The following is a 17,737-nucleotide window of genomic DNA, read 5'->3' on the forward strand; positions in this document are numbered from 1 at the left end:
CTTCGGCTCAGGTCATGATTCCAGGGTCCTGGGATCGAGCCCTGCGTCGGGCACTCTGCTCAGTGGGGAGCCTGCTTCCCTTCCTCTCTCTCTGCCTGCCTCTCTGCCTACTTGTCATCTCTGTCAAATAAATAAATAAATAAATAAATAAATAAATAAATCTTTAAAAAAAAAAACAAAAAACAAACTAGAAATAATCCAAAGGTCCACCTGAAGAATACATTACATTCACACAACATAAAATTATATAAAGCGAAAAGGAGTAAGCTGCAATTATACATCATAATATGACATATAATGTTGGAAAACATGTTGGAAAACTATGCATGATGGGGTGCCTGGGTGGCTCAGTCATTAAGAGTCTGCCTTCAGCTCAGGTCACGATCCCAGGGTCCTAGGATTGAGCCCCACATTCAGCTCTCTGCCTGGCAGGAAGCCTGCTTCTCTCTTTCCCACTCCCCCTGCTTGTGTTCATTCTCTTGCTGTGTCTCTATCAAATGAATAAATAAAAAATCTTTAAAAAGAAAAAAAGAAAAACTATGCATGAAAAAAAATCCTGCAATTGTTTTCATGTCACTCAAAAATAAAACTAAATGGGGGTGCCTGGCTGGCTCAGTGGGTACAGCCTGTGATTCTTGATATTTGGATCACAAGTTTGAGCCCCATGTTGGACATGGAGACTACTTAAAAAAAAGTAAATAAGGGTGGCTGGGTGGCTCAGTGGGTTAAGCCTCTGTCTTTGACTCAGGTCCTGATCTCGGGGTCCTGGGATTGAGCCCTGCATCGGGCTCTCTGCGCAGCGAGGAGCCTGCTTCCCCCTCTTTCTGCCTGCCTCTCTGCCTGCTTATGATCTCTCTCTCTCTGTCAAATAAATAAATGAAATATTAAAAATAATAAATTTTAAAAATAAATAATTTAAAAAGTAAATAAATACGTAATAAAAACTTTAGAAGTAAATAAATAAAACTAAGTTATTATTGTTTTGCCATACTTAAAGCTGTGTTTTTAAAAGCAAGAGCATGGTAAACACAGTATTTAGGTCAAGGAGAGATTTAAAAGCATGACAGGCAAGGAAATGAATAGGGTGAGGAAGAACTCATTGTTTGATGCTGGTTATCGCCAAGGTATGCAGGAGCTTTAGGGGCATGTATATCATTAAAAAAATACAAAAGAAAATAAAACAGACCAATAGTTCCAATCCTGTGTAGCTGAAGCCCTTTAACTACCATTTCCTACATATACACACACATACACAGGACTGAAAATAGCACACAAGACTGTCCCTCTCCTCTTCCTCACCCCCCTACCTGCGTCCGAGCATTGAGCAGTTGCTGGAAACTCTCAACTTCCTTGCTGTCATCTGCAGCCCGCTCCTAAGGGAAGACAAAGGGAAATCTCAAGTGTGGGGAGAAGCAGCCCGTCACTTCAGGATATCCCCTTCCTGCCACATTTACTGTACTTGGCTGGGAAACGGGCCAGACACCAAGAATAATACATGGTACAAGACCAACACCATCTCTGTCCTTCCAGAGCCACCAGAGCAGTCGGGGAAGCCAAACCCTCTGGGTAGGGAGGAAGGGAGATGCGGCATCTGTACCATCAGCACGCCCAGCATCATGTCGTAGTTGTTGATCAGAAACACAAGCTGTTCCTTCCTTGAGGAGAACTCAGCAGCCACTCGGAGGACAAAATTCTCCACTTCCACCTGGAAAAGCCAGAAGGAAGAGGTGACACAAAGAGGCAGGAGTACATGGCCCTGCTCACACTCCAGGCCACCTCGGCAGCCCTGCCACTGGGAAGTCTGTCCTGCCCACGCTCACCTGTAGCTGTCCCAGCAGCTGCATTGTCCGTTCATTGGGAATCGTCTGATTGATGCTGACAAGAGCAGATGAGAACTCTGCGTATCGGCGTGTGATCTGGGGGAAAGAAAGTGGGAAGAAAATCACACTGGCCCCCTGGCCCAACCAACACAGCTGCCCAAGTCCCTAGGAGCTGGCCACTCAGCCTCTGTGACTCCCACCCCCAATCCCGCTAACCAATGGTGCCCGATTCACCCTGAGTTCACACACACTCCTAGACTGCCCCCCACACACATTGTGCCCCAAGATCCAGCCAGGCCCACAGCACAACTGGGAACCTGGCCAACCCCCACAGCAAAGCTAAGAACCCTGCCTTTCAGGAGCCCCTTTGTTACCCCTGCCCTCTCTCACATAGTGGGGCCGAGTATCCAGCCCCCCGAGGCGCTGAGGGTCAGTGCTTCGGACACTCTGGACATTCATCTCCAGGATCAGCTCAAACCGTGGCCACAGCAAGGCAAGCACCTGCTCCCAGTACCTGCAGGCTTAATCAGAATCAGAGATCAGCTGGCAAGAAATGGGGGGGGGGGGCTCATAATGAGCACTGGGTGACACATGGAATTGCCAAATCACTGTTATCATAGACCTGAACCAACTAGAACACTATATGTTAGCTAACTGGAATTAAAATAGAAACTTAAAAGGCCAAAAAGAAATGTGGGGGAACGGTGGTGGGTTTCTGTGGGGGAACCCAATTAACAGCTGAGGGCTGGGGTTGACAGGACTGGTATGCAAGGTGAGTCAGAAACCAGAACTGTCCCCAGGCAGATCGATGGGAGGAAGAGTCAGGGTGTTGGCTCAGTAGCAGTCCAAGGGTCAGGGCAGGGTCATGTAAGACCAAGGGTTCAAGGACAGTGGGGCATCAAGGACCAGAGCTCAGTGACCTGTCCAGGGCAGGAACATCCCTCTTCGCTGCAATGTTGCGGAACCGGAGGACGATGTGGATACAGAGAAAAACAGCAATGGCATCATAGCAGTCCGTGAGATAGGACTCCAGGTGTTTCTATGATTCAGGGACAGAGTATTGGAAAAGGATGTTTGTTCCTCTGTCGTTCCCAGTGGCTACAGACAAATGCATGTACTCCTCTGGGGATGCAGCACTGGAAGGGAGGGGAGTGAGCTCTCAGGAAATGCCCCCTCTTTCCTTGTCCACCGGGCCACTCAGGTAGTCTTGTTGCCTCGCTCATCAGAATCCATGATCCCAAGCCCATCACAGCAGAAGTCAGGGCTGAGCACCACTTCAGGGACCCTTAGTTTTTAGATGCTACTACCTCGGTGTGGGTCAATATCAGGGGTAGCCTCAGGGACCCCCAAGCTTTGAGGGTTTCATACACTGTGAGTCCAGGGCTTAGACATTTTAGAACAAGGGGGTCCTGGTTTCAGTACCACCAGAGCTATGACCCCACTAAGGTGCTGCAGAGGACTGAAGACAGAGGGATCCAAGGGCACAGGAGCTGGGGAATCTTACCAGAGTCATGCTGAGTGTGCGACCCATGACAGCATGGAAGAGGTCATGTGCAGCCGAGCCAGACACAACAAAGAATTCACAGATGAAAAGGTATTCACGGCAGGAATTGTCTAGGAGGGCGTAGTGCTGGCTGCGGAAGAGGGCCTCGAATGGATACTAGGATGGGAGAGGTGAAGAAGAGAAATAGAAGGGATGGACCCAATGCTGACTCTATAGATATTAATGGAAAAATCAATGAGCCTGGGTAATGAGAGCTCAGGAGGCCCTTCCCATCTAACCCAAGTGCAGGCTGTGATGGAGCATCCTGAATGGGTACTAAAGGGGGGAGGGCGACGAGGGGCACAAGAGAAGAGCCCACCTCCACCTGCTGTCACTATGCCACCCACCTCCACAACCTGCCTCTTGACACTCCCCTCAGCCAGGCTCTCCCTCTATCTGTCCTGAAATCAATGGTCTCAAGCCTCTTTACAACACAGAACACTTGAGTGACCCAAGAAGGCCATTCCCAGTTCTAAGTGGATTGATACAGGGGACTGCAGGCCGGGAAGTTTGGCCCACAGATCTGGTCTCCCCTACCCATGCTCAGTGTCCCCCCATGACTGACTCTTGTTCCCTCTCCTACCCTCTGTTCTCCCCGCTGGGCAGTGTGGGGCACCAAGATGGGGGCCTCCAGTTCAGTGGGGGAGATGACAGAACCACGGGTCCCCAGGGTGAAGATGGTGTTCCTGCTGCGGAGGGAAGGCTTCGAGAAGAATCGTGAAGGGTCAGAGTCAAGGAAAACAATAAGATCACAACCATGACAGACTCAGAGGCTCGGTACCTTCAGGGATACAGACAGCCAGGCACAGCCTAAATGTCCCTCCTTCCCAGTACCAGGGCCACACTCCCCCTGACACCTGGGAATGGGCTTCAGAGACCTTCTACCCTCCCTGACATCATGTGTCAAAAAGACATGTGCCTTTTTCTGGGGAGGGGGGCCATAGCCTTCATCACATTCTCGAAGGTTTCAGTCCCAGAGAAAAAGGCAAAAAGCAGTGTCTTTGCAGCACCCTCACTAGAAGGTGGACTTCTCAGCTCTAGGATATCTTTCTTGGCTGTATCTTCTACACCCATTAGATCATCCTTCTCAGCAACTTCCTCGTACTAGGAAAAAAGAAAAGAGAGAACTGGTAACTGCCTCTTCCCACAGTGTGATAAAAATTTTTTTTCCACCATCCAACCTTGACCAGGGATGGTCCCTCTTCCCAGCCCATGTGCCTCCAAAGGCCTCTCTCTCTGGCCTCACCTGCACCTTCATGAGCCGCCCCAGGTAAGAACGATAGTAGGACAGGTAGATCTTGCTCAGTGTTTCCACATACTCATCCCTGATCTCCTTCGCTGTTGCTCGTTCATTACCCAGCAGAAACTGATAGAAGAACCTGGGGGGGGGGCACCAGGGACAAGTCAGTCTCCCCACCTCCCCCAAGGAAGCAGACACTACAATGGGCGGCTCAACAACTTAGAGCCTCTCCAGCCCTTCCTTCAGGAAGTGACCTGTACTTCAGCAGTGCTGTCTGGGGGATCTGATAGTTGGTCATTGGTTTTCTGAAGGAATAAATCTTCTGCAGGATGAACTCTCGGATCTTCGTCACCGCCTAGACGGGGGGGACCAGATACAGGGCATGAAGCTGCAACCTTATGACTTTGAGAAACAGTGGGGCAAGTAAGTGCCACATGTTAAATATAGGGGGATGGAGGGTGGAGAACAACTCTTCAGTATTTCCGAAATTTTTCAGGGGAACCTAGAGACATGAAGATGGGCTTTGCCAGGTAAGGCAGGGTGAAGTTCTTGGGGACGGGCTACAGTGAGGACTGCCAGGGAAACCCAGGTTGAAGGTGTCAGGGATGCTGGTTCTAGTAATCTCTAGGGTATTATCCCCACCCCTCACCTTGACCCGGAGCCGGTCGAGTATGCCTCTGACGTCGGCACAGGCCGCTGTCCCTCTAGCCTCCTGCTCTCGGACTGCAGCTGCCTTGGCATCTAGCTCCTGCAGCTGCTCCAGGAACCTGGGCTCTGTCACTGGCGCCTCCAGAATTGCCCTGGGTAGTAGGGTTGGGTGGTGGGGGTCAGGAGGAAGACCTGGACATCGCTAAATCCCAAATCCCATCTCTTCTATCCAGACTATCACCTCTCCCTTCTTATATTAATCATATAGTCAGGATACGTGTACAAATTTTCTTGTTCCTGAAACCTCCCCGCTGCCCCATGCCCGTAAGCCTTGAAACCTCCAACTTAACACCCAACCCTGGATATCCCTAATCTTGGATGCCTAAAGCATGCATCAAGGTTGAGTTGTCAACCCACCCATCAAGTTTCTGGAAGGCACTTGATGACCTGAAGCCAGAAACTGATGTGGTAAGTACAGGAGGTCACCCTAGCCCATGTACCTGCTACAGACATTGTGACTCTTCAACTGACAACTCACGTGATCAGAGCAGAGGGTACTATCAGACCATCAACAAGTTCCCCCAGTTTTCCCCGAACTGCCTGGCGGTTTCGAAGCCGAATGTTCATGGCTCCTGATTGTTCCTGCAGTGTCCGGATCTCAGAGCTGATAGAGCTAAGGTCACTCTGAAAAGCTCCCAACATCTGCTCCATGCGCTGGGGGAGGACAGAAGGAGTGCCACAGGGTTGCCAGGGGACAAAGGGGCCACCTAAGTTTACTGGTGAAGTCAGTCCAAGAGGGTAGCAGGTGATGAGGTAAGGAGGTACCCCAAAGGTCACTGGCAAATAATATTAGTAGGACAGTAACAACCAAAAAAGGTTGCTGAGGTCATCCTGAAAGTGAATCTAACTATCCCCACCTGAGGCTGATGACCTAAAGAATGACAGGAGAGACCATGATGTGGTTCAGGGTTATTAGGAGTCACAGGTCATGGTTACTAACCTCAAGAACAGCATCGCAGGCTGTGATCTGGTTGTGCAGAGATGCTATGTTCTCACTCTCTTGGATATCTGACCCACAAAAAGTCAAGGGGCCTCACCGTAAAGTTGGAGATTCTCAGACCTGCAGGACCACTCCAATTTTCCCCTGCAATGACAGAAACCTCAGAGAGAAGATTTCAGCTCCCCCGGGCTGTCTGCACCATGCTCCACAAAAATCCCCATTTTAATAACATCACCCTTTTTCTCTACTGGAGGATACAATCCCGGATGGATTTCTGCTCTATCTGCTGTAGCTCCAGCTCAACCTGCTTTGAATAGTGACGGAGATCCACACCCTGAGAGAACATAAACACAGCAGGTTAGGAGAAAGCCACAGTGAAGAGACACTGAGACAGAATAACAAAGGACTAGAGGGTGAGACACCAGGGTAATATTATAAGAGCGAGAAACTGTTTCCTTGTTTTCTTCTTTGAGGGGAGGGTAAGTGGGGGGAGGGCAGATCAGTATAGCAGAAAGCCTCACCGTTTTAAGAGCTTCCTTTACTAACTCATCCTCCAGATTTGCCTGAATGTGAACTGGAAATAGAAGTTTATCATAAGAGTCCAGCTCCACAGCGCTCTCTCCCCCAAATGAACATCTGTACACCAATCCCTGCCTTACTATTTCCAGCCACCAAGCCTCTCAAATCATAAGCAGTCTCATCCACCTTGTGCCATCACTTACCATCCACTTCATCCAGGATGAATTCATCAGAAGAGATGTCCAATTCTCCAAGTTGTAATGGCTCCTGAAGACCAGGACCACCCCCCTGGAGAGGGACAAGTTAATGGGAAAGGACAAGGAAGAGAGAGAGAGAACAAATATAATGGGATAATCCACAAACCTTTAGGGAGTGGGAGGAAGGTGGGAACAGGCTGGGCTTTTACTGGGAGACATAGGTACTAAGTCAAAAAATTCCAAGAATCTCACATTGTACCCAATCTGCTAGCTGGGGCTTCTGGGTAGGGAATATGACAAAGAGACTCTCATGCCACCAAGAGAGTAGAGGTATCCCAATGAGGAAGATCAGGAGTTGCAGAGAACAGAGCAAAACTTACAGCTGAATACAGGATACCCAGACTCCTGCTATCTTAGGTGTTTTATCACAATCCCTGTAGGGATCACCAGCCCTTCCAGAAATGTCTGCTAAAAACGTTTCCCTGCGTGCCAGGTGCCATCTTTCATACACTCATTCATCTAATCATAACCAATAATCTACACGGTTAAGTTTTATTTCCTTCATCTTACAGCGTGGAAAGTATGACACAGAGAAGTTGGCTAACTCGCCCAAAGACACAAAGCGTGCAAGAGGCAAAGGTGGAATTAGAACCCAGGCAATCTGACTATAGGTCATGTTCTTAATTTTTACACTACACTGCTTCTTTATTCTGCCTCCAAATCTGGAAGTTAACTGAAATTCTGCCCCTGGGACCTGACTCTCGGTCATTCTGATTCCCGCTCAGACCCAGGCCCTATCCTAATTCGGGATCTGCAAAGCCACACAGATAGCCATCACCAGTATCAGCCGCGCCCCCACCTTTGCGCCTAAACCCAGCCCAGGCCTTTCTGACGCGAGGGCCATCGGACAAGACTCCTTAAGAGAAATAGTCCCGCATTCTCACCAGCGGGCCCTCCTCCTCCTCCATATCTGAGGCTCCGGCTCGCAGCATCAGCTCTCGGGCTGCTGCCGCCATGGTCGCAGCAGCGGCCATTCCGCGCAGCCTCACTTCCGGGAGCTGTCAGTCGCTGTGAGTCCGGCCCTCGGATGGACCAACAAATCCTGGAGAGTCCTGCAGGGCGTTAAACCGTTCCCAGATATTTGAATTAAGTTGTTTGACTGTAGCCTTTCCTTTTCGGCTTAAACACTTCACCCAGCTGCAAATGGGAATTGGACGTCTTAAGCACAATCTCACCCTGGAACCTTTACTGCTTTCCCTCTCCAGAATCTTACGAACTGTAAAAAAAGAGACCTCACCGGAAGTTGTGACTACGAAGACAGATTCTCAGAAGTGGAATTGGCTCTGGCACCAGCAGTTTCCGGAAGCGTTTCACATGATAGCTCCGCCTCTTCCGCCTGCTGGCTATATAAGGCCACTACGTCACTTCCGTTCTCTCTTCCACAGGAGGCCTACACGCCGCCGTTGAGGCCGCCGACATGGTAAGACTGTAACCAGTTCGGGGATCCCGCAACATCGGAATCGGGACACGGAAAGTCGGCTGTTGGGGGGCTTGAAATACCCTATTCTGGGGATTTGCAACTTTCTGTGTGGATCTTTGAGACACACCCCTGGACAGAAAGGACTGAAGACCTCCAGGTCTGGGGAGTGGGCCAGAGGAAGAGTGGCTCCCAGGGCGCTCGAAAGCGCGAAAAGGCTTGGGCGTGAATGGTGACCTCAAGTCTCCGCCACTCAGAGTGTACTCTTGGGAATGGGCGGAAAATTTGCCCCCTCCCAGTGGTTGCGTTTTCCCGAGCCTGAGCACTTCATGTTCTGCGTGCTGGACTGAGGAGTGTGTTGTGAGAAAACAAGTTGGGGGGGGGGGGTTGGTTCCCCCTGTATAAGCTTGACGTTCCTGTCTGATGGCAGTTCACTGTGCCTGATTTCTCGCCCTGTCTCTGTCAGTCTCTAGTGATCCCTGAGAAGTTCCAGCACATTTTGCGAGTACTCAACACTAATATCGATGGGCGGCGGAAAATAGCCTTCGCCATCACTGCAATTAAGGTAAAGTAGGGTAAGGAATGGAGCACATAAATGAAACTGGGTTTGTTAAGACAGCTGTAAGTGAGGCAAGGTTGAGGAAACCTGTCCCAACCGGATCACCTTAGCTGCTGGGTAAAATAAAGAATGGTTAAAAGTGGGGTGCCTGGGTGACTCAGTGGGTTAAGCCTCTGCCTTCCCCTCAAGTCATGGTCTCAGGGTCCTGGGATCGAGCCCCACATTGGGCTCTCTGCTTAGCGGGGAGCCTGCTTCCTTCCCCCTCTCTCTCTGCCTACTTGTGATCCCTCTCTCTGTCAAATAAATAAAGTCTTAAAAAAAAAAAAAAAAGGAATGGTTAAAAGAGTGACTATATTTCCCTTAACCACTTACCACATTTTCACTAAAAGGTAAGTAACGAAAGCCAGTCAGGTCAGGCCAAGATACTTCTCTCCTAGGGGATGGGGAGTGGGTTGTCTCCTCTACTAGAATTCGCTAGAATTTATTGGACCATCAGCCATGGTTGTCTTGTGAAGTTCATTCTAAGTTTGGTTTCTGCCCCCTATAGCAATGCATCATAATAGTAACCCTTCCTGTGAAATTTTTATGCCCTTAGAAATTGTGTAATTGTACAAGAAGGGGGTGGAAATGACAAAAGATTGCCAAGTGTGAAGAAACCTATAATTGGGAAGTGGAAGGGGTAACACTACATGGTGAGCGGGGCATTTATTCCAATGTCAGAAGGGATGAAATGCATTTCCAGTTGATGGGAACCAATATTTGCTCATTGTATTAGGTCGATGAGTACAAGCTTGGATGTGTTTTCTTTTCACCAACCTAACGAACTGGCCTTCCAGTTGGGGATATTATTCTACCTTTTTTTTGTTTGTCCGTGTAATTGTGGATATGGCTGAATGTGTTTTTTGCCAGTATGTCAACACCGTTGGGAGAGGGACAGTCCTGTCTTGTTCACAGTCCCCAGCTTCTGGTGTATCATAGATGCTCATGCAGTGTAAGGGAATGGACCCAGGCATACTGTGGCCTGGTTTCAAAGAATTTTTAAAAAACATAAATATTGCATAGATAACTTATTCCATCAAAACTGTATATACTTGTTTGGTTGACAAGATCAGATTCTTTCAGTTTTTCACATTATATTGCAGGAGGTACGGCTTTCGTTTGTTCTTAAATGGTAAATAAAAAGATTGCTTCCTTTTGTTAATTACATGAAACTAGGAAGGCAGTGTAAAATCTACTGGTACCTTTTTAAGGGTTGCTGTGAAGCTTAAATGGGATAGTGAACACAGACGAGCTTATCTCAAAAGTGTATGGCAGGTTCAGTTCCAGGCAATAAAGTGAGTCGAATGTTTTGATTTCCCAGTGTGTATGCAAGTTATATTTACACTGTAATTAATATTTAATGTGTAATAATGGTTTGTTTTTTTTTAAAAAAGGTACATACCTTAATTTAAAAATATTGCTGAAAAATGTGAGTCATCATGAGCTTTCAAGGAATCATGATCACACCTCACTGTAACATAATAATAAAAAGGTTTGAAATACTGTGAGAATTACCAGTGTGACACAAGCACAAGAGAGCAAATGCCGTTGGAAAAATGGCATTGATAGACTTGTTTGACACAGGATTTGCCACAAGCTTTCAGCTTGTAAACAGAACAAACCAGGATATCTGCACAGTGCAGTTAAACAAGGTGTGCTTGTATAAAAGGTGGTCATGGTTAATCGGATCCTTGTGTTAAATCCTTTCTCTTTGCCTCTTAACTGGTTTTGTATTTACTTTTCTTTAAACATGTGCCATAGCCTTTGTAGTCCACTTAGAACAATTTAATCAAAGGACTTTAAGGTACTTTGTGAACTTTGTAATAAGTCTCCTAGGGATCCTGATACTTTGCTTATCACTGGGAAAGGTTATTACTAGAGATAGATGATACAGAGATTTTTGCTAATTGTGTGGATAGCTAGCAAATGCAGCTAGCTCTTCCTCTGGTGAGAGAACTAAGCTTAAATAGGAGGCGGTCTTTTGTTAAGGATCCAGAATGGAGGGGTAATACTTGGAAAGTGGAAGAAAGTATGGTGTTGGGAGCTGGGTATGGGGAGGGATTTTTTCCAAAGATGTTGCTAGAGAAGTGGTAAGTGGGATTAATTGGCTGGAGGAGAATGAAGAATGGAGTGGATGTTGGCAGCAGAAGAGGATATTGAGAGGTAATACAGACCCTATAAGATTATTCTATGCCATGATCCCTTCCTAATTGTTTTGTTTCTACTTGTAGACTTTTACTATGGGTATTCTTTAAGGTTGGCTGGTCTTCTGCCCTTCCTCTAAATCAGAGTGATACTGTGGGTTATTTGGAAACCTGGGAGGAAGGGGTTGGGATTGGGCGTAATCACTGGGAGGAACCCACTGGCCTTGCTCAGGAGGAATTTGTGTCCTGTCCCGTGAGTAACACTGTTAAATATTTTCCAAGATTAATATTAAGTTGGTGTCAACTCATGTTCTAGGCCCTTGGACAACAAATAATGAGTGATGGTCCCCTGATTATACTTAACTCTTCTGGATGGAGAAAACAGGGGTGGTCTCCTTGGAAGAGAAAAGGGATCTAATGTAGAAAGTTGGCTAGTCAATATCAGCCTGCAAACAGGGCTATCAGAAATTTGGCCAGGGGCACTCGGGTGTATGTGTCAGCATCTTTTCCCTTCATCCTCAATTCAAGTCTTAGTCTCAAGAGTCATGAATTCAAGCCCCACCCCCCCCCACCTCATTGGGCTCCATGCTGGGTATGGAGCCGACTTTTTTTTTTTTTTAAGCTTTATTTTAAATTTAATACAGTAATTTTTATTTTATTTTTTCTTTTCAGCGTAACAGTATTCATTGTTTTTGCACCACACCCAGTGCTCCATGCAATACATGCCCTCCATAATACCCACCACCTGGCTCCCCTAACTTCCCACCCACCCCCCTTCAAAACCCTCAGGTGGTTTTTCAGAGTCCATAGTGTCTCATGGTTCATCTCCCCTTCCAATTTCCCTCAACTCCCTTCTCCTCTCCATCTCCCTGTGTCCTCCATGCTATTTGTTATGCTCCACAAATAAGTGAAACCATATGATAATTGACTCTCTCTGCCTGACTTATTTCACTCAGTATAATCTCTTTCAGTCCTGTCCATGTTGATAGAAAAGTTGGGTATTCATCCTTTCTGATGGAGGCATAATACTCCATAGTGTATATGGACCACATCTTCCTTATCCATTCGTCCGTTGAAAGGCATCTTGGTTCTTTCCACAGTTTGGCGAACGTGGCCATTGCTGCTATAAACACTGGGGTACAGATTGGAGCCTACTTTTTTAAAAAGCTTACAGCAACTCTTTAAAAACTTGATTATGGAAAAATTTCTACATTAAGAAGTTAGAAGGAAGAAAATTATCCCCTATGAAATAGCATTTAGCAAAACTTTGGACTCTTGTTTCATCTATAGTCTTCCCTATCATTTAAAAGCGAATCTCAGGGGCGCCTGTGTGGTTCAGTGGGTTAGGCCTCTGCCTTCGGCTCGGGTCATGATCTCAGGGTCCTGGGATTGAGCCCCGCATCCAGCTCTCTGCTCAACAGGGAGCCTGCTTCCTCCTGACTCTCTGCCTGCCTCTCTGCCTACTTGTGATCTTTCTCTCTGTCAAATAAATAAATAAAATCTTAAAAAAAAAACAAATCTCAGACATAACTATTAACTATAAATACTAAAATTTGAGAGAGATTTAAACCTTAATTTCTTCTGCTTGGGTGGTTGTGGGGTTTTTGTTTCATTTTTTTGTTTTTTTAAAGATTTTATTTAGTCATTTGACAGACGTGAGAGAGGGAACCCAAGTAGGAGGGTGGGAGAGGGAGAAGCAGGCTTCCAAGACCTTAATCTCTTCTGAATGTGATAACTTGATTTTCTAGGTCACTCTTTTTTTTTTAAACAATACTGATATGAGCAAGCGCGTACACAAATGGCGGGGTGGGGGGCAGAGGGAGAGAGAAAGCAGTCTCCCACCTGCTCAGAGGGCCCTATGTCGTATTGATCACAGGACCAGAAGATAACCACCTGAGTTGAAGGCAGACATTTAACTGATCTAGGTGCTCCTCTAGATCACTTCTTACACAGAGGAAAACACCTCTCTTCATTTTGTGGGGTTACTGAGAAAAGTCACCACAGACTTGTTGGCTTAAAACAATGAAAACTTACTCCCATAGTTGTGGAGGCCAAACATCCAAAATTAAGGTGTCGGCAGAGCCATGCTCCATCCGAAGGCTCTAGGAATCCTGTCTTCTGGTGGTTGCCAGCACTCCTTTGTTTTCCTTAGCTGTGTCACCATTCCTATCACTTGGCCTTCCACTTTGTCCTCACTCTTTTTTTTTTTTTTTTTTTTTTAAGATTTTATTTATTTGACAGAGATCACAAATAGGCAGAGAAAGAGGAAGGGAAGCAGGTTCCCTGCCCAGCAGAGAACCTGATGCGGGGCTTGATCCCAGGACGCTGGGATCATGACTTGAGCTGACGGCAGAGGCTTTAACCCACTGAGCCACCCAGGCGCCCCATGTCCTCTCTTTTTATAAGGATACCAAGCGTTGGATTCAGGGCCTGCCTTAATCTAGTGTAACCTCATTTTCATTAATTATATTTGGAATGGCCCTATTTCTAAATAAGGTCACATTCTGGGATTGTAGTTAGACATGTGGTGGGGGTTGGGAACTATTCAACCCAGTCCATCATCCTTCACTGTTCACATGTTTGCTTCATGAGTTCACGTGGCAAGGAGTACTGGTGTTGGTGCTGATACAGTGCCACTAGTGTAAGCATTGGGTCTTTTCAGTTTGGTTTGGGCCCTTAGCTCCCCGAGGCCTGGTCATCTCTGGGCACTGACAAAATCCAAGTTTGTGATCTTGGAAAATTGATCATTGTGATGGGGTGAAATGCCCAAAGAATTAGGACCCTTATAGACTCAGAGCACCACGGTCCTACCTCTTGATCCAGCCATGTTAATCCAGAAGCCCCTAGTCTTGCAATTGGTGCTCTGTTAGCTTTGAGAGAACCAACCCTTTGGTTCTCCACAAGGCAGAGACTAGAAGGTACTGCTCTTGGGTGCTGCTGCAGTGTCGTTGACAGCTATATATGCTGAACATTGTGAAAAGATTCTTTTTCTCAGACCTGTCCCTGGGAAAAAAAAATTATTTTCCTCCTATTCAATGGTTAGGTTTTGTATCTAGAAAAGTAATAATGCACTGGGTGGTTGCTGACCTTTGTGTGCTTTTTGAATAGTGGAGCCCCACTATTAAAGGGAACCAAAAACTCAGACTCAATCCCAAATTTCCAAAACCTCTTTTCAGGGTGTGGGGCGAAGATATGCTCATGTGGTGTTGAGGAAAGCAGACATTGATCTCACCAAGAGGGCCGGAGAGCTCACTGAGGATGAGGTGAGGATAAGGAAGGGGGGCTGTGGGTTGGGCCTGCCATCGAAGGGAAGCCTTCTGTATCTGACATTTGTCCCTGACTGCCAGGTGGAACGTGTGATCACCATTATGCAGAACCCTCGCCAGTATAAGATCCCAGACTGGTTTTTGAACAGACAAAAGGATGTGAAGGATGGAAAGTACAGCCAGGTGTGTATTGAGATGGCAGGGTGTCTAGTTAGAATTAGTTGTAGGAGGTCAGTGGGTAAAACATTCCTCACCCTCTCTTCCAAATCCAGGTTCTGGCCAATGGCCTGGACAACAAACTCCGTGAAGACCTGGAGAGACTGAAGAAGATCAGGGCCCACAGAGGGCTGCGCCACTTTTGGGGGTGAGTAGGGGTGGGAGTCTACTCTCTCTGCCCCTAGAGTCGCAGGGATTTGTCATGCTCTGCCTTCTCTTTCCAGACATTTACTTTGCGTTGTGTGTAACCTGTGACCTTTCTGTTTTCTCACCTGCAGACTTCGTGTCCGAGGCCAGCACACCAAGACCACAGGGCGCCGGGGCCGCACCGTGGGTGTGTCCAAGAAGAAATAAATCTGTAGGCCTTGTCTGTTAATAAAATAGTTTATACACCTAAGGCTTCCTTCTGTGTGATGCTCTGCATTCTTCTGGGGACCCTGATAGGGAAAGCTGTCTCGCTGGGCCCTGTGGGTGGTTTTACTCTTGGTTGATGGCTCCCTCGGGTATCCAAACCAGCTCCACCTCCCCACCCCCGGGCTAAAGCAATGCCCGGTGGTAGTACCACTCCCTGCCCTACCTGAGGCAACCCTGTGGTGCCCGCCCTCTAACGGAAGACGTAGATAAAGCACCCCCACCCCCAGACGGGGGGACCAAGGCAGTTTCAAGACAACCAAGGTCCCTGGGGGTTAGCGAGAAGTGGGTACCTTGAGCCTAGCCAGTTGATGGTCCCGGGAGTATTTTCAGGTCTTGACCGCCCCTGGGTTTTTTTTTTTTTTTTTTTTTAATACGGGGGTGCGTAGGGGCGCTGAGGCCGGGAAGTTGTGGACTACCGGTAGGGATGAAATCCTCTAAATCGTTGACCCGGAAGAGCTGGGGTCCGCCACGTAGCGGGGGGATCGCGTGTGTGGTTAAGGAAGTTGGTCGCGGCTGGCCGGCTGCCCGGCGTTCGCCTCAGCGACTGCGGCACACTGCTCCGAATTCCGCTCCCGCCGGCTCGTGCCGGGCCCGCGCCGCCGGTTCTCCGTCTGCCATGTTACGTCCGCCGCAGCCGCGAAGCTACCCAGCAGCTTCCGGCGAGGCGGGTGCGCCTGCGGCCCTACACCCTCCCAGGGAGGGGGGCGGGACCCAGCCGCCACCGCGGGCGGGGGAGGGGCTCCTGGCGCTGCAGTGACACCCCACCATGGAGCCGAGCTTTGGGGCGACGGGGCCCCGACCAGGTAACTTCCCCGCAGTTCCGGCTGTGCACCCCACACCCCCACCGTTTCCCGGATCTCGGCGCTCTTCCTTGCTGGTGCTGGCCGCGCGCACCAGCCGCCCGCTCCATCCCAGGCGCGGCCGGTTAGACTCCGGTCACTGGGACCTGGGGCGTCCGCTCACTAACCGCCCTCCTCTTTCTCTTCAGGTCGCTTCTGATTACCCCACACCATGCCCCTCAGCCTCTTCCGACGCCTTCTCCTTGCCGCCCTGCTGCTGGTGATTATCTGGACCCTCTTCGGGCCCTCGGGCATCGGGGAGGAGCTGCTGAGCCTCTCGCTGGCCTCCCTGAGCCCGGCTCCGGCCTCTCCAGGGCCGCCCCTGGCCCTGCCTCGCCTCCTGATCCCCAATGAAGAGGCGTGCGGGGGTCCCGGCGCCCCACCCTTCCTGCTCATCCTTGTGTGCACAGCCCCAGGGAACTTGAACCAAAGAAATGCCATTCGGGCTTCGTGGGGCGGGCTGCGTGAGGCCCGGGGACTCAGGGTGCAGACTCTCTTTCTGCTGGGAGAGCCAGGCTTGTGGCATCCTACCAGGGAACCCCACATCAATCTGATGCGGGAGGCAGCGGCCCAGGGGGACATCTTGCAGGCAGCCTTCCGGGACTCCTACCGGAACCTTACTCTCAAGACCCTCAGTGGGCTCAACTGGGCAAACAAACACTGCTCCATGGCCCGCTACATCCTCAAGACGGATGATGATGTGTTTGTCAATGTCCCTGAACTGGTGTCAGAGCTGATTCGGCGAGGGGGCCGTTGGGAACAATGGGAGAAGGGCAAGGATCCGCCTCTGAGAGAGGTTGAGTCTGGAGATGAAGACATGCAAGAGGGGTCCATCTTGAGGAGACAGCCAGTGCCTCTTCTGTACCTGGGCCGCGTGCACTGGCGGGTGCACCCCTCTCGGACACCAGGGAACAAGCACCAGATATCCGAGGAGCAGTGGCCTCCTACCTGGGGCCCTTTTCCACCCTATGCCTCTGGCACGGGGTATGTGCTCTCAGCTTCTGCCGTGCAGCTCATCCTGAAAGTGGCCAGCCGGGCACCCCCTCTGCCACTGGAAGATGTCTTTGTGGGGGTCAGTGCCCGACGAGGAGGCCTCACCCCGACCCACTGTGTCAAGCTGGCTGGGGCCACCCACTACCCCTTGGACCGGTGCTGCTATGGGAAATTCCTGCTGACATCCCATAAGCTGGACCCCTGGAAGATGCAGGAAGCCTGGAAGCTGGTGGGCGGCTCTGACAGGGAAAGGACTGCAGCCTTCTGCTCCTGGCTCCAGGAAGTCTTGGGCATCCTGCGCTGTCGGGTAATAGCTTGGCTTCACAGCTGAGAGTGCCTGGGGCCACAGGAGTGAGGAGCTGAGGGTCGAGCTGGCACCCCCTCCACCTTCTCCAGCCCAGGCCCAAGGCAGGGGGCCCTGACTGGCTGCAGCTGACCAGTCTCCTCTATCAGATGCTCTATTACTGAAGATGGAGAGATACGGGAGAAATCTAGGGGCCTGGCCTGCCAGCCCCCATCACGGTCGCCAGGAAGAGCAAACCAGTGCTGGGGTGCTTTCTTCAGCTATGGCAGAGGAGGGGCATAAGCTCCTCAATAAACTTGTTTGTCTACCTCTTCGAGTACAGCGTGATCCTCACCAGGAGTCCAAGAACACAAACCTGGGGAGCCTGGAGGCTGCCAGACCATGCTGGATGGGAAGGACATCGATCGCCAGGGACGTGGGAAAGAGAGGAGGAAGGGCCCTACAGAAAAAGGCTAAGGTCATGGTGATAAGATACAGGGTGGGGTAGAAGCGGGATACCAGGACCCCATCCAATCCTAG

At 49.4% G+C, this 17,737-nt stretch overlaps 3 protein-coding genes across 4 annotated transcripts in view; 2 read left to right on the top strand and 1 right to left on the bottom strand.

Annotated features, from left to right (window-relative positions):
* The window catches only part of LOC111152223 (VPS52, GARP complex subunit), an 18,210-nt gene extending 9,938 nt beyond the window's left edge, over nucleotides 1-8,272 (bottom strand). The window contains exons 1-17 of one of the 2 annotated variants that reach the window (XM_022510628.1): nucleotides 7,912-8,272; nucleotides 6,974-7,058; nucleotides 6,773-6,825; nucleotides 6,510-6,585; nucleotides 6,252-6,319; nucleotides 5,790-5,965; nucleotides 5,253-5,403; nucleotides 4,858-4,958; nucleotides 4,610-4,742; nucleotides 4,410-4,467; nucleotides 3,947-4,080; nucleotides 3,325-3,480; nucleotides 2,741-2,859; nucleotides 2,211-2,334; nucleotides 1,821-1,916; nucleotides 1,598-1,705; nucleotides 1,308-1,373 (exon numbers count right to left, since the gene is read on the bottom strand). In XM_022510628.1, the coding sequence (XP_022366336.1) occupies nucleotides 1,308-1,373; nucleotides 1,598-1,705; nucleotides 1,821-1,916; nucleotides 2,211-2,334; nucleotides 2,741-2,859; nucleotides 3,325-3,480; nucleotides 3,947-4,080; nucleotides 4,410-4,467; nucleotides 4,610-4,742; nucleotides 4,858-4,958; nucleotides 5,253-5,403; nucleotides 5,790-5,965; nucleotides 6,252-6,319; nucleotides 6,510-6,585; nucleotides 6,773-6,825; nucleotides 6,974-7,058; nucleotides 7,912-8,001 (1,794 nt within the window). In that variant the 5' untranslated portion in view covers nucleotides 8,002-8,272. Of the gene's footprint in view, nucleotides 1-1,307; nucleotides 1,374-1,597; nucleotides 1,706-1,820; nucleotides 1,917-2,210; nucleotides 2,335-2,740; nucleotides 2,860-3,324; nucleotides 3,481-3,946; nucleotides 4,081-4,409; nucleotides 4,468-4,609; nucleotides 4,743-4,857; nucleotides 4,959-5,252; nucleotides 5,404-5,789; nucleotides 5,966-6,251; nucleotides 6,320-6,509; nucleotides 6,586-6,772; nucleotides 6,826-6,973; nucleotides 7,059-7,911 lie in introns of those variants that run through there. The other variant, XM_022510629.1, reaches the window with a different exon arrangement.
* A 132-nt stretch (nucleotides 8,273-8,404) lies between these two features.
* Nucleotides 8,405-15,065, top strand: LOC111152375 (ribosomal protein S18). Its single transcript, XM_022510899.1, has 6 exons — nucleotides 8,405-8,447; nucleotides 8,911-9,009; nucleotides 14,363-14,449; nucleotides 14,534-14,635; nucleotides 14,725-14,816; nucleotides 14,947-15,065. Exons 1-6 carry the CDS (start codon nucleotides 8,445-8,447, stop codon nucleotides 15,020-15,022), a joined length of 459 nt encoding a protein of 152 aa, XP_022366607.1. The 5' UTR covers nucleotides 8,405-8,444; the 3' UTR covers nucleotides 15,023-15,065.
* An 803-nt stretch (nucleotides 15,066-15,868) lies between these two features.
* LOC111152171 (beta-1,3-galactosyltransferase 4) lies at nucleotides 15,869-17,737 on the top strand. The gene is made up of 2 exons (XM_022510532.1): nucleotides 15,869-15,885; nucleotides 16,071-17,737. Exon 2 carries the CDS (start codon nucleotides 16,094-16,096, stop codon nucleotides 17,243-17,245), a length of 1,152 nt encoding a protein of 383 aa, XP_022366240.1. The 5' UTR covers nucleotides 15,869-15,885; nucleotides 16,071-16,093; the 3' UTR covers nucleotides 17,246-17,737.

The sequence above is a fragment of the Enhydra lutris genome, unplaced genomic scaffold, assembly GCF_002288905.1.
Source record: "Enhydra lutris kenyoni isolate GAN:26980312 unplaced genomic scaffold, ASM228890v2 scaffoldscaffold28, whole genome shotgun sequence".
NCBI lineage: Eukaryota > Metazoa > Chordata > Mammalia > Carnivora > Mustelidae > Enhydra > Enhydra lutris.